Below are 13,722 nucleotides of genomic sequence, written 5' to 3' on the forward strand. Positions count from 1 at the left end.
CTGTGCAAATAGATTTCAAAATAGAGCCTGCCCTTTGACTGTCTCCATAATTACATGGCTTGCTCTGTATTTTATTTGGCAGCCAGAGCAGTTAACCCCTGGAAGGAAGGGGCTGATGGCATGGCCAACTTAGTTCCCCAGACGTGTCCATGGGAATGAATAAGGCACTGTTTGGAGGAGCCCATAGCTAAAAACATACCAGAACTCAACTGAAACTTTTTAAAAACAAGTTTAATAATGTTGATCACAATTGGTTTAAAAATTTGCTTTGTCCTTATTGTATAGGTTGTAGAGAAGTATTAATTGTTTAGAAAAATTGAGAGTTGGGGAAGTTCCTTTTTGCTTTGATGTAATCAACATCTGTCAACAGAATGAATTTGCTTTTGTTTAGTTCCAAGGGCTCTTGTCCTTTAGCTTTGCCCAATCAGTATCTGCTTCAGCCTGGGGCATTCCCCTAGCTGGTTTTTTCTTTTTCTTTTTCCCCTTCTTCTTCAACAGATGCACAGGTTATTTCTTGTGAAATGCGAGCTTCTCTTCTGCTTTGCGGTCTCCTTGAAATGGGAAGGAACTTTCAGCCTTTCTCATTTACTTTTGAAACATGTACTCCGTGGTACTAGATTATAAAAAAAATCAATGGGAGTCACATCGAGTAATGCAGACTATTTAATTTTCCTTCTGCAACGTTTGTGCAAGTTATCAAACCCATCAAGCGGGCAGTCAGTGTTTTAGGTCAGGAGATGTAAGACATGGCTGCATTCACGGTGCTCTCTTTTGGATTTGAAGCACACAGTGTTATAAGAGCCTGCGCTTCTACCCTGGGTAATTGGTTGGAGTTCATGAAGTGTGATCTTTCTTGTGGTTCTAAATCAGCACCTTGGAAATGTATTTCTATGGTACGGTCCCTCCTGAGCCTATTGTAGGAAGCAATATTTCTAGACGGTTAAAAATATCTCCGATTGCTGTCACCAAGTCGCTTTAAAAAAGCACTACTGTATTATTTTAGCAAATCATTTGGTTTAAAATTAAAATCATCAATGAGTGTAAGAGCCATATTTGAAAATGAATTAGCAAAACATTGTTGTTTTCTCTCTTAGTAATCATAAATCATTTAAATCTGGCAGGCATTCCTCCCTTTATCCAAAATAATTGCCTCCATTTGTAAAATCAATTAGATGTTGATATGCTATAAATAATAGTTTAGTTACTTGACTTTGGCATTTGCTGATCATTATGAAAAAATACGTTCAGCGAGACATTTTACAGGGTGTCTTTAAATTACACATTATCTCTGGTTGACATTGTTGGCTAATATAAAGTGATACAGGCCACTTTATTGGGTTTTTTCCTAGCAGATACATGAAGCCTCTGAAAGATAACATAGCTGAGGACTGACGGCACTCTTGCAGGGTGAGAGTGCCTCCCTGGAAACACACGGTGAAACAGAGAGGTGTTGGTAGTCCACGCTTGAGTACAAATGTACTTTGTTCAGTTTTACAACCGCTTAAGATAATAAGCATTTTAAATGTCTCTTTGAAAGTTCATTCAGACCTCTCCCTTAAAAATACTTGTTGACCAAAAGAAAACTTGCATTTCCAAGGGTAAAATCGACTTAATTAAGGGTCATTAGTAAAGGTGCACATAAAAACCCAGGGCTCGGTGGGTGAAATGGAAGCATTTCATTATGTGGTGTACCAGGCACACATAGATAACAATTAAAATGGACCCTGAGTAAGAGGCCAATGAATATATGGCATGTCGCGTGCAGCAACATTCGTTATTTTAAATGCATTCCTACCCCATCATACTTGAATTCTCTAGTCCCACCTTTCAGACTTAATCTGTAAAGGGAAATAAAATACAGCTTTTCGAAATCGATGTTATTACCGGATATGAAAATATATAAAACCATAACCTAGATTTACATTGCAAATACACATTTAGAATATGAAACATGGGCTGCAGGACCCAAAGGACATATAGCAATTTCAAGAGACATTCAGGCCGCACAGGGTGCTCCTCCGTGGAGGGAGAGAAGCAGTTGTCTATAATTTTCAACGTTCAGCTCAAACCAGGAGCTGATAGAATTTTTATGACACTGAAAATAAATTCTTATTATTACCTGTGAGAACAGTAAATATTCCAGTATTCGTAGCAAATAACGTATAGATTTACTGCCTAAGGAAACCCTATAATGAGTTTCTGTTACATAATTGACAGTAACAACACTCATGGCGATCCTGTCTTGTAAGATCAAATTAGTCCAAAGCAGCTCCTTGCTGGTCTGGGGCTCTCCTCTCCTGAGGTTTCTGATGATTTCCTACTGGCAACTCCTAAACTTCAGATTAGTCAGCTTGTCCCTTGCTTCCTGAAAAGAGTTTTAACAAAAGAGGGTTCGCTGTGGGTCTTGGGTGAATGATGGTGCCAGAAGACTGAGAGACCAGTCCTGTGACTGATGGAAACCTGGCTGGTGTCCCTGCCTCTGATGATGGACAACGTGCATCAGATTAGCTGTAGCGTTGACGGTGGCAAGTTGGAAGTTGGATGTGGTTATAAGAAGGTATCAGCAGTTCTATTTACTTTTTTCAAATTGAGATAGAACTGATGTGTAACACTGTATTCATTTTGGATGCACAAAGCAGACCTTTTATAAAGAAAGGAAATATATAGGAAATTCAGCAAACCTTTTCTAGAATGATCTATAGTAGATACCTTAGTTTGTGATCATGAATGTAATTGCGATGGTGGGGTTTTAATTTTGCTCACTCTGCCCTTAGAAATTTTGCTGGAGTTCCCTGGTGACTCAGCAGGTTAAGGACCCAGCATTGTCACTGCTGTGGCTTGGGTCACTGTTGTGGCTCAGGTTCGATTCTTGGAACTTCCACATGCTATGGGCACAACCAAAAATCTTTTTTGTAATTACTATTTATTAATTACACTATGATAAGCAAAGTTGAGGATCTCTTCTCCCCCTCATTTTTTCGGTCATGTTAATTGGAGGACCGTTATCTTCTAAAAAGGCACTTATTTATTTTACCTGTGAAAACACTGAATTTTTTTTTTCTGGTTTGTAATGAATAGTTAGTGGAATAAACACGGTATGGTATCTTATTATCCTGTTACTTTGTGACAACATTCGTAGGGTATCTTTTACCAGATTGAAAGGAAAGATTTTGCTTCCTATAAAAAAAAAAAACATCTTATGAAAGTGGAATTGCTGAGTACACTGCAAAGCCGTAATTGTCAACAGATTGGATATGTTCAGCTTGTGTTCCGGTTATTTAAGTCATGTGTGGGGGTGCCTGCCTCTTTTTGGCAGCGAGCCCATCATTTGGCAGGACAGGTATGTTGGCAACAGTGTTCATCTTAGAAGGGAATGTCTCAAAAGCCTTGTTCAGATACCCTAGTCCAGGCCTGGAATTTAAGTACATAGGAAGGATTCGCCCATAATGATTGTGTACTTGAACTTGATAATACTGATAAAGATGATCTCCCTTTCATATTAGCAGTCACATTGAAAAAATTCTTCATGAGTCCTAAAATCTACATCATCGCACTGCCTGGGACATAGAAGGACAATCGGAAGTGCTGAATAAAGGCACCAATGTCAGAGCTGAAAGAGACCTCCAAGATTAGGTAGTTCGGCTCCCTCATTGTACTGAGCCTTCCGTAGCAGTAGGTAGTGTCTGTGAAGTGCTCAGCCTGGCTGCAGTAAACTCTCAGCCAGGGTTCACTGCTGTCATTACTGCTTGAGGTCACACAGCCCTTGACAGGACCAGGAGGAGAACCTCTAGCCCCAGTGCTCTGTCACTCTGGTTCATTTGTCATCAGGATTATCACCATCCGATGTAATAGAATGTATTTTTTGGTTTGCTTCTTGTCTGCGTCTCACCACGGAATATAAGCTCCGTGAGGCAGGGACTTTGTCACTTAGTTCACCCCGTGTTCAAAGCATGGCGTATAGAAGGAGCTCAGTAAGTGCCTGACAAATAAAAGAATGAGTAAATTTCAAGGCCCACAGGTAGACATGTTGAGTGCTGAGAAGGGAAAGGAAAAGACTTGAGCATTTATGGAGCACCTATTTTTTAAGGATCTTTACAAATACATGTTATCTTAGCCAGTGTTCTCACCAGCCTAGTGGTGAGAGGGGGAGGACAATGAGGGGGAGAGGAGATCCTGTCATGGCAAAGAAAGCAGAGCTCAGAAATGTTGGTAATTCATATCCATGTCACGACTTTAAAGCTTGTGTTATTTTCACTACCACGATGCCTCCCAGTTAGATCAGTTCTAAGACTTTTCATGAAAAGTGCCTTCATTCTGAATGTTGGCTGGTCCCATGATAGTTATTTTTTTCATGATAAAACAACAACAACAACTTTCTTTTAAATCACATCCCTGAAAAAATGCATTCTCTAGCAAAGCATGTCAGCTACTAGAGCCCATGCATACTGCTGCAAAGCGGCTTAGAGTGGCCTGGACTTTGGACTTGAAGAACTCCAACTGGGGCCACCAGAGATCTGAGCCTTATTAGTTCCTCATCCATAAAATAATGACATCCACAGCTGCCTACCTCCCTGACAGAACTGGTAAGAGTTAATTGTGTGTAGAGCGTCTAGCACTGTGCTTGATTAAAGAAAGTGACCATTATGTGTTAACCACTGTTGTTACCGTTTCTATTAGTGTTATCATTGTTAATAGTCATCATAATACATGAATTTTTTCAGAAGGGAAACACGTGGGAGTTATCTTTGGTCCTATCTAGGGATGCAGTTAGGGAGCCTGATTCCACCTGATCCTTTCCTTGGCTTTGCCTGGGACCCAGATTTTCCATTCTATACCCATAGAATCCCCAGCCAAAACCTCTGTGAGCCACCTCACTGAAGCATGTATTTGGTCAGCAAAGGAAGTTCGGCTTGAGAAAGAAGATGGATGACCCTTCACTACTTTTGGAAAAATGATAATAGTAGTAGCAGTTTTTATTTTATTTTATTTTGTCTTTTTTAGGGCCGTACACACGGAATATGGAGGTTCCCAGGCTAGGGGTCAAATCAGGCTACAGCTGCTGGCCTACACCACAGCCACAGCAACACCAGATCTGAGCTGTGTCTTCCATCTACACCACAGCTCACAGCAATGCCAGATCCTTAACCCACTGATCGAGGCCAGGGATTGAACCTGCGTCCTCATGGTTGCTAGTCAGATTCGTTTCTGCTGAGCCACGACGGGAACTCCAGTAGTAGTAATTTTTAATGGTTTTATGATGTCTTTTACATCTGGGGAGTGTTTCCCTGTGTGTGTTTTTCTCATGCGAACGTGGGTCATACACTTTATGAAGGCACCTTAACCTGCTTTCCCTCAGCTCTGGCACTCTGAAGGAGTTACTTACCTGTGTTTGCCTCCGCATCTTTAACTGTGGAATGGAGTAGTAACAGTTCCACAACTCACAGGTTCTCATGAAGATTAACGAACTAATATATGTAAAGTGCCTCGTATAGTAAGTGACACATAATAAATTCTCAGTATGAGAAGCGCATTTTCTTTCTCGTTTGACTTTTTTAGGTATTCTTGAAGGAACTACCATTTCTATGAGCATCTACTAAATGCAAGGCACTTTTACATACTCGACTCTAATGAATTCTCACCTGGGACTCACTTGCTCAGGGCCACACAGCTAACAAGTGGTAGAGCTGAGATGACAGCCCAGGCGTCCACTTTCTGGCCATCTGCTTTCACTAAGAAACCACCCTGCCCCTCATAGACCAGTTAATAATCCTAGGGCTGGGGTTTTGTCCTTAGGGAAAGATTGTACTAGGCTTTAGGGAATATGTACCTGCCTCTTATCAAGCAACTTTAAAAAAAGAAAAGTAACATTACTGGCAGCATTTTGTCTGATATTTGGACTTGTTTAAAATAATACCTGAAACACCTCTGTAAGGTTGATTCAACAATATTGCATTCAACTTTATGGAAGAACCTAATTGAGTAAAACTTAAAACACTGCATCAATGACCATTGGTGTTTGTTTGTTTGCATTCTCTAGTTCCCAACACCAGCTCTTGAGTTTGGAGCCAATACTCACTGGCAATTTGTGTTTCACAGCTGAAAGATGACTCTAGTCTGATAATTCTCAAACTTTAGAGTCATTTGGGGTGAGGGTTGTTAAAACACAGATTGCTGGAGTTCCTGCTGTGGTTTAGTGAGTTAAGAACCCGACATAGGGTCCATGAAGATGCAGGTTCAATTCCTGGCCTCTCTCAGTTGGTTAAAGATCTGGCATCGCCACAAACTGGAGGCATAGGTCACAGATGAGGCTCAGATCCTGCATTGCCGTGGCTGTGGTGTAGGCTGTCAGCTGCAGCTCTGATTCGACCCCGAGCCCGGGAACTTCCATATGCTGTAGGTACGGCCGTAATAAAGAAAAAGGAAAGAATATCACAGATTGTTGGCTTCATCCCAGAGTTTGAGTCAGTAAATTGAGGAGGGGCCAAGAATTTGCATCTCTTCCCCATGTGATGCTAATATGCTGGTCTGGGTACTACATTTTGAAAACCAGTGCTTTGGACCAGGAGTTGACAAACGTCTTTATAAGGGCAGATAGTAAATGTTTTAGGCTTTGTGGGCCATATGTTCTCTGTCATAACTACTCAACTCTGCCACCGTCGCTCAAAAGCAGCCATGGATGAATGAGAGCAGCTATGCTCTAATAAACCTTTTATAGGCACTGAAATTTAAATTTCGTATAAATTTCACGTTACAAAATGTTATTTTCTTCTGTTTTTTTCAACCATTTATAAATGTAAAAATCATTTTTAGCTCGTGGGCTATGTAAAAATAGGCAGCAGGCCGGATTTGCCCTTTGGGCTGTGGTTTGCTAATACCTGCCATGTAATTGTGGCAAGTTGGGGATTTGTTAACCTAGTGTTTTAATTATAAAAGTAATGCAAGTGAATGTTTTAAAAAGTCTATCAAGGGAGTTCCCTGGTGGCTCAGTGGGTTAAGGATCCAGCATTGTCACTACTGTGGCTCTGGTTACTGCTAGTTATGGGTTCAGTCCCTGGCCTGGGAACTTCCACATGTCATGGATGAAGCCAAAATAAAACAAAAAAATATCCATATAGAAGAAAATAAAATGTATCAGGAAGTCTTCCTCCCTGCCCCCAACCCCAATCACATGCCCCAGAAATAATCATTGTTGATAAATATCAGTGTTCAGAAATTTTATAGGCATATACAAGCTTATGTTAAATGTATAAGCTGTGTTTACATTCCTGAGCTTTTTAGATATATTGCTCAGCATTTGCTGTTTTCCTGACGATATAGTATGACCTCTTTCCCTATCAATACGTAGAAATGATTTAGCTTTTTCTCTTTTTTAATACCTCTATAGTTTTTTTTGTTGTTGTGTGGATTTAACATAACATATTTCACCAGTGCCCTACAGATGGGCATTTGGATTATTTCTCATTTTTTCCTACCACAAACAGTGCTGCAGTTCATCTTCACACATCCATCATTGCATACAGGCAAGTCCTATACGAATTGCTGAGTCTAAGGATGTGGGCATTTAAAATTTTAATAGATATTTCTAAATTCCTGTTGTGGGTACTTTACGTCCCTACATTCGTTTTCTTTCAGGGTTACACCCTACATTTTTGTTATTTGGTCTTTATCTGACTTGAGCATTCATTACAGTATAATGCTTCGCTGCACATGAACTTAACACAGAGTAGTAATCCTATCGAGGGCAAAAAGTGCAGCTGGCAATTTGTCCAGCATTCATGAAAGGAAAACGGCTTTAAGGAATATAAAGCCACCCAAACAGTGCCCTGAATCTAGGGTCATCCTGGACATTGCTACATTTAAGGTACCCCATCCGAAATTGTTCTTTTTATAGACCTAGTGTTTAGCAGATGTTTCTATATGTTTATTTCCCATTAAAAGAGTTTTCCTTTGTCAAACATTTATGTAAATATACTATTAGGTAATAAATACGCCGTGCTACTATTGTACTAGAACGCAGAATACCTTTCTTTTTGAGCCAATGATAATGATTTAGTAGACAACACAACCGCTTAAAATGTAGCACTAAGTAGGCTTTTTTAAGATGTGTTTATTTCTGCTCCTAGGTTGTCATAGGATTTTCTCTTCACCACTCAATCATATCTACTTACACAAGCAGTCCAGCAGTCAACAAAGAAGAAATTTCTTTTTCCGGAGACAAAGAGAGATTTCACACAGTATAGTTTTGCCGGCTGCAGTTTCTTCAGCTCATCCAGTCCCTAAGGTACTGTATTGCCTATTATCTGCTGCTCTTTCCAGCCAAGATAAAGGTTAACTGCAGAAGCAATCAAATGTCTTTGCACCTTTGATTTCTGAGCCATTCGAATCATAATTTTTAAACTTGGTCTGTGATTTAAAGTTGTGATTTGAGAAGTTTTAACATCCTGCGGTTCTATAATGTTCATTTTAAAAAATAAAGTTCTGAGCTTATAACTGCTTAACTCATCTAGAATTTAAATTTCTATCATGAAATTTTCCATATTAAATTTCTATCATGAAGATAAAATTATATGTGTGTAATTTCCTAACTTTTTTAAAGAAAAAGAAATAGGCTATTCAATTGGAATCTTTCAAGAGAGATTCCTTGAAACTATTACTCTAGATGTTTTTTTCCTAAAGCTTTTGCTTTTATGCTTTCCATATTATTAATTCTGCTTTCTTTGAACCGTCCTTTAGAGTAAATTAAATAAAACATCTTGTCTCAGGGCATTCTTGATATTTTTTTCAGAGATTTTTAATTCTGTGGGGAATCATATAGGAAGAAAGAAAGAAAGGTTTGTCACAAAAAAATCACCTGCTTTCCCTCTTTACATGCATTTTTTTTTTTTTTTTTTTTGCAGTAAACTCACATTTACTATATCATACTCCCTGAAAGTGAGTGGCTTATTTTTGTGACAAGGGCTGACAAGACAGGCCACCAGAGTGCAGAGTATGTTCCTGGTATTTCCTTAGAAAAGAAAAGTCTCCAGAGAGGTGAATGTATTGTTTTAGAATTCCAGTGACAAGCCAACAGCCCTTTTGCCTGTGGTTGTAAGCTGGCCAGATCACAAAGCGGAGAGGAGGCCGGGCTGTGGGAGACCCGGTGTGCTTTGTGGGTGCTGGAGGCAAAGCTGTTGGAGAGAAGGTGCCCACCCCGAGCCTCGGCTGTAGCAGCCCAAGCCATGGTGGTACCTGTGCCAGAAAGGCCCAGCTGAAGGCAAGAACCAGTGAAGGTCCTTAAATCCTGTGTGAGGCACTTTACCAAGAGCAGAGCCCTAGCCTCAGCCCTTCCAGAGGTGCTGTGATGTCAATTGCAGAGTGTTATCTCCCTCAGCTTCCTGTCCCCAACTGCTGTGTAGCCTTACTGGGTACTCTTCAACAAAGCTTATGTAGCAGTTTCCAGAAATAGTTTGTCAAGAGCTCTGCAAAACCTTGGGACTGAAAGAAGCTCTGTGTGTAAGATAGTATTTATTTTCTGAATACTGCCCATGGATTTAGGTTAGTGGTGGAGAATGTTCTTCAAGGGCAATCAGAGTTGAACATTTGAGGGGCTTCGAGGGGGGAAAGGGGGGGGTGGTTTGTTTTTGACAAATGATGGACGTGTTCAGAGTATTTTTTATGTACTTGACAGAAAAGAAAGAAAAAAGGAAAGAGAGCTGTTTTGTTTTGTCCTCTGGTTCCTTCTCAGTTTGGGTACAGTTGCAAAGTATAAGAGACGTGTACATGTAACAGGCATCTGGGGACTTGACAGTCAGCCTTTTACATATATTCATTCACCGAGGGTGTTGTGAGCTATCCTTTGCATAAATTTTATCTTTGTGTCAAGGAGATGAAAGTGCTCTTAATTAACCATTTGGCAATTGGGAAGCTTGGTGCTATTTATCATCAATGGCAATAGGCTTGTAACGGGGTTGGGGGAGGAAGAAAAGAAAACTCCTGTTTGTTTTGACCAGAAGTCTACTTCAGTCCAGTTTGACTCAAAGCACAGTAAGGTTAATAGACCATCCAGAGGCAGCACTAACAGGCAATGTTAAGTTCAAAAGGGCAGGGGAAGGAACTGGGGGCAGCCTGGAGGGTCTGTTGTGCTGGCTTCGGAGGTCGGTGCTCCGGCAGGAAGGGCAGAGCTCCATGAAGCAGGAGGCTGTGTCCCAAAAAATGATCCCATTGTCATGTGCTGGGTTCTGATCTTCGTTTTCAATCCTTTTTCCTCAAGCACATAAAGAAGCCAGACTATGTGACGACAGGCATTGTACCCGACTGGGGAGACAGCATAGAAGTTAAGACTGAAGATCAGATTCAAGGGCTTCATCAGGCTTGTCAGCTGGCCCGTCATGTCCTCCTCCTGGCCGGGAAGAGTTTAAAGGTGGTGTCTCACCAAGCCTCGGAAGACTTAAATGAGGGCAACAAACCCTCCCCCTTTTTCTCCTTTTCCTTCAACTCTTCTTTCATACTCATCTGATTTGTTAAAAATTTCCTCCTGGGAGAGGGGAAAGGGATTGTATTATTTTCTGTGCTTATTCAAGAGATCATTTAAAATCCAAGTTTGATTTTAAGTAGCAGAATTCTGGCGTTACCTTGGGCTCAATCAGCCTATTTAAGCTGATCCGTGGCAGACGGCTTTGACTTGCCCCCTTACTCCTGCCTATAGTTCCTGCTTTTATTCCCCACCTTATTTTCGTGTGCCTGAAGAGTTTCTCTGCCTCATCCTTTGTGTCCTGTTTTCTTGCATTAGCTCTTCAAAAAAAGATCAGACCAGATACCCTAACCCAGAGGTAATTCTGCTATGTAATTATATACAGCTATCTTACTACAAGATTTAGGTCTTTCAGAATAACCTGCAACTGAGGAAGTTCCCATTGTGGCTCAGCAGTAAAGAGCCCAGCTAGTATCCATGAGGATGCGGGTTCTATCCCTGGCCTCGCTCAGTGGGTTAAAGGATCTGGCATTGCGGTGAGCTGCGGTGTAGGTGTCAGACGTGGCTCGGATCTGGTGTTGCTGTAGCTGTGACTGGCAGCTGTAGCTCCGATTGTACCCCTAGCCAGGGAACCTCCATATGCCGCGGGTGCAGCCCTAAAAAGACAACAATAGCAACAAAAAAATCTGCAACCAAATCTGAATCCTGCTATGTAAGGATCATAAAAGAAAATACAGGCCTGTTGTTTCCAAAAGGTGGGCAGAATTTAGGAAGTGAGACTCAAAGATGAAATTACTTAGTATATCATCTGTGTAATAGACTTGTTTGAGCAATACAACTAACCATAATGTGAATGTGAAATAGCATAAAAAAAAAAAACTATTGAAAAGATAGTTGATCTTTCATAAAATATTTTGTTTTAAAATTGTACTCATGGGGAGTTCCCGTCGTGGCGCAGTGGTTAACGAATCCGACTAGGAACCATGAGGTTGCGGGTTCGGTCCCTGCCCTTGCTCAGTGGGTTAAGGATCCGGCGTTGCCGTGAGCTGTGGTGTAGGTTGCAGACGCGGCTCGGATCCCGCGTTGCTGTGGCTCTGGCGTAGGCCGGTGGCTACAGCTCCGATTCAACCCCTAGCCTGGGAACCTCCATATGCCGCGGGAGCGGCCCAAGAAATAGCAACAACAACAACAACAACAACAAAAGACAAAAAAAAAAAAAAAAATTGTACTCATGGGAGTTCCTTGTGGTGCAGGGGGTTAAGGATCCAGCATTGTCACTGCAGCAGCTTGAGTTGCTGCTGTGGTCTGAGTTCGAGCCCTGGCCTGGGAACTTCCACATGCCATGAGTGCAGCCAAAAAGTAACAACAAAAAACCTCTACTGATGCTTTATGAGTTTGTGGAGATAGTCTTCATGTATTCACAAAACTTAGTTTTCTTATAGTTTGGGAGCAATTGGATACCTTTTAATAAGGGAAAAGTTTTTTTTATTTTAAACACATTGGTTTATTTAGGCATGAAGGAAATCAAGATTAGTGAAACTGAGTCTCTACAAAATGTATCAGATACTTTTTTAAATGACAATCCATACTCTCCATGCTGTTACTGCAAAACCCATGTAGTGTTTTGCTGAGATTAAAAGGCATGGATTGACCTACATTTCAGGCTTTGTCATCTAAACTGAAGAGCCTTTTGAGAATTTATATCCTTCAGTTAGCCCAGGGCACTGACCATTGAGGAAGAGGAAGGAACTGCCTTAGAACACCTTTTTTTAAATCTTCAAGTTAAAAAGGAGTCATGTCATTTAATCACTCACAAGTGATTGAAAGGATCTTAGAGTTTAAAGTGTCCATTCCCTAGTAGTCCATAACACCATCATATGCCCAGATGATTCTCAGTGAGGCACAACTTAGGATTTTAATGTCAATCATCACTAATTAAAATGTACCACAGATTTATCACATTTATACAACCTCATGGGGAAGTGCTGTAGTTATAGGCATAGTCAATAAATACAGGAAATGTCTTCAGCTGTCACTTCACAATTTCTTTGTTTAATATTTTAGGTTGGCATGACAACAGAAGAGATAGATGCTCTTGTTCATCAGGAGATCATCAGTCATGATGCCTATCCTTCACCTCTAGGCTATGGAGGTTTTCCAAAATCTGTTTGTACCTCTGTAAACAATGTGCTTTGTCATGGTATTCCTGACAGGTATTCATTGCTTAATAACATATTGTACCTTTGGAAACTAAAACATGAAACTAAGATCTATAATGTATGTCAAAAGACACTACAGTTTGATTCAAACCCAACTTTTGAAGCTGATTATGGTAAACCAACAATTTTAAAGTATTTTGCTTCTACACGGGCATAACACCACCATTTAATATTTGCTAAATCAGTATATGATCCAAAAAAAGTAGTGGTACATTAGGTATTTCTTTTACTGTCTTCTATTTTAACCATTTAAATGGTCAGAACCCAAATGGAGGCAAATATCGTTTTCACCTTTTGCAAAATTAGGGTAACTAATAAGTACATCTTGTTAAGAATAGTAGACTTTTAGGAGTTCTCCTGTAGTGCAGTGGGTTAAGGATCTGGCATTGTCACTGCAGCAGCTTGGGTTGCTGATGTGGCCTGGGTTCAAACCCTTGCCTGGGAACTTCCACATGCTGTGGGCACGGCAAGAAAAGAGAAGAACAAAAGAATGGAATTTTAAACAGTGGCAATACATGTTCATATTATGTATTTCTTGTAAAAATTGATGTGATTAACGGAAGTTAAAGATGAGATATAGTTGTTCCATTCATTCCTCCTCCACTCTAGATTGTCATCACAACTCATTGGGTTTATGATAGTAATCATTAGGTATTTATTTTTATATCCTTTTATTGAGATCTCTCTGTCACCATTTTTTTTTTTTCCTGTTTATGTTTCAGTCGACCTCTTCAGGATGGAGATATTATCAACATTGATGTCACGGTGAGTAAATCATATAAAAAATAGTCTTTGATCAACTTCAGCATTGCCAGTAGCAACAGGAAGAAGAGTGGATTGAAAATGTGAACTGCACCGATGGAAGTGCTGTTTACTTCTAGACTCAGACGCAAGCAGCTGGTTTCCTTTTTTGTCTTTAACTCTGTGTTTATTCCAAGTAAACCCGGGCCTGACTTGAATTTAGGGCTGGAATCAGATGCACTGAGATCAATGTTGGCCTAAGTGAAATGTCAACCCAATCCTGCTATGTGTCATGTTTTTGAGAAGGTGTAA

At 40.4% G+C, this 13,722-nt stretch overlaps 1 protein-coding gene across 4 annotated transcripts in view; it reads left to right on the forward strand.

Annotated features, from left to right (window-relative positions):
- METAP1D (methionyl aminopeptidase type 1D, mitochondrial) overlaps positions 1-13,722 on the forward strand; it is an 83,917-nt gene that overhangs the window by 57,133 nt on the left and 13,062 nt on the right. For 3 of the 4 annotated variants that reach the window (XM_021075524.2, XM_021075526.2, XM_003133473.5), the window contains exons 2-5: positions 8,124-8,281; positions 10,250-10,399; positions 12,515-12,663; positions 13,392-13,434. In XM_021075524.2, coding sequence (XP_020931183.1) covers positions 8,124-8,281; positions 10,250-10,399; positions 12,515-12,663; positions 13,392-13,434 — 500 coding nt within the window. Of the gene's footprint in view, positions 1-8,123; positions 8,282-10,249; positions 10,809-12,514; positions 12,664-13,391; positions 13,435-13,722 lie in introns of all 4 variants that reach the window. The other variant, XM_021075529.2, reaches the window with a different exon arrangement.

The sequence above is a fragment of the Sus scrofa genome, chromosome 15 (assembly GCF_054392235.1).
Source record: "Sus scrofa isolate SSC_HxYL_T2T_F1_AM1 chromosome 15, Sscrofa_HxYL_maternal_Yorkshire_Landrace_v2.0, whole genome shotgun sequence".
Lineage (NCBI taxonomy): Eukaryota > Metazoa > Chordata > Mammalia > Artiodactyla > Suidae > Sus > Sus scrofa.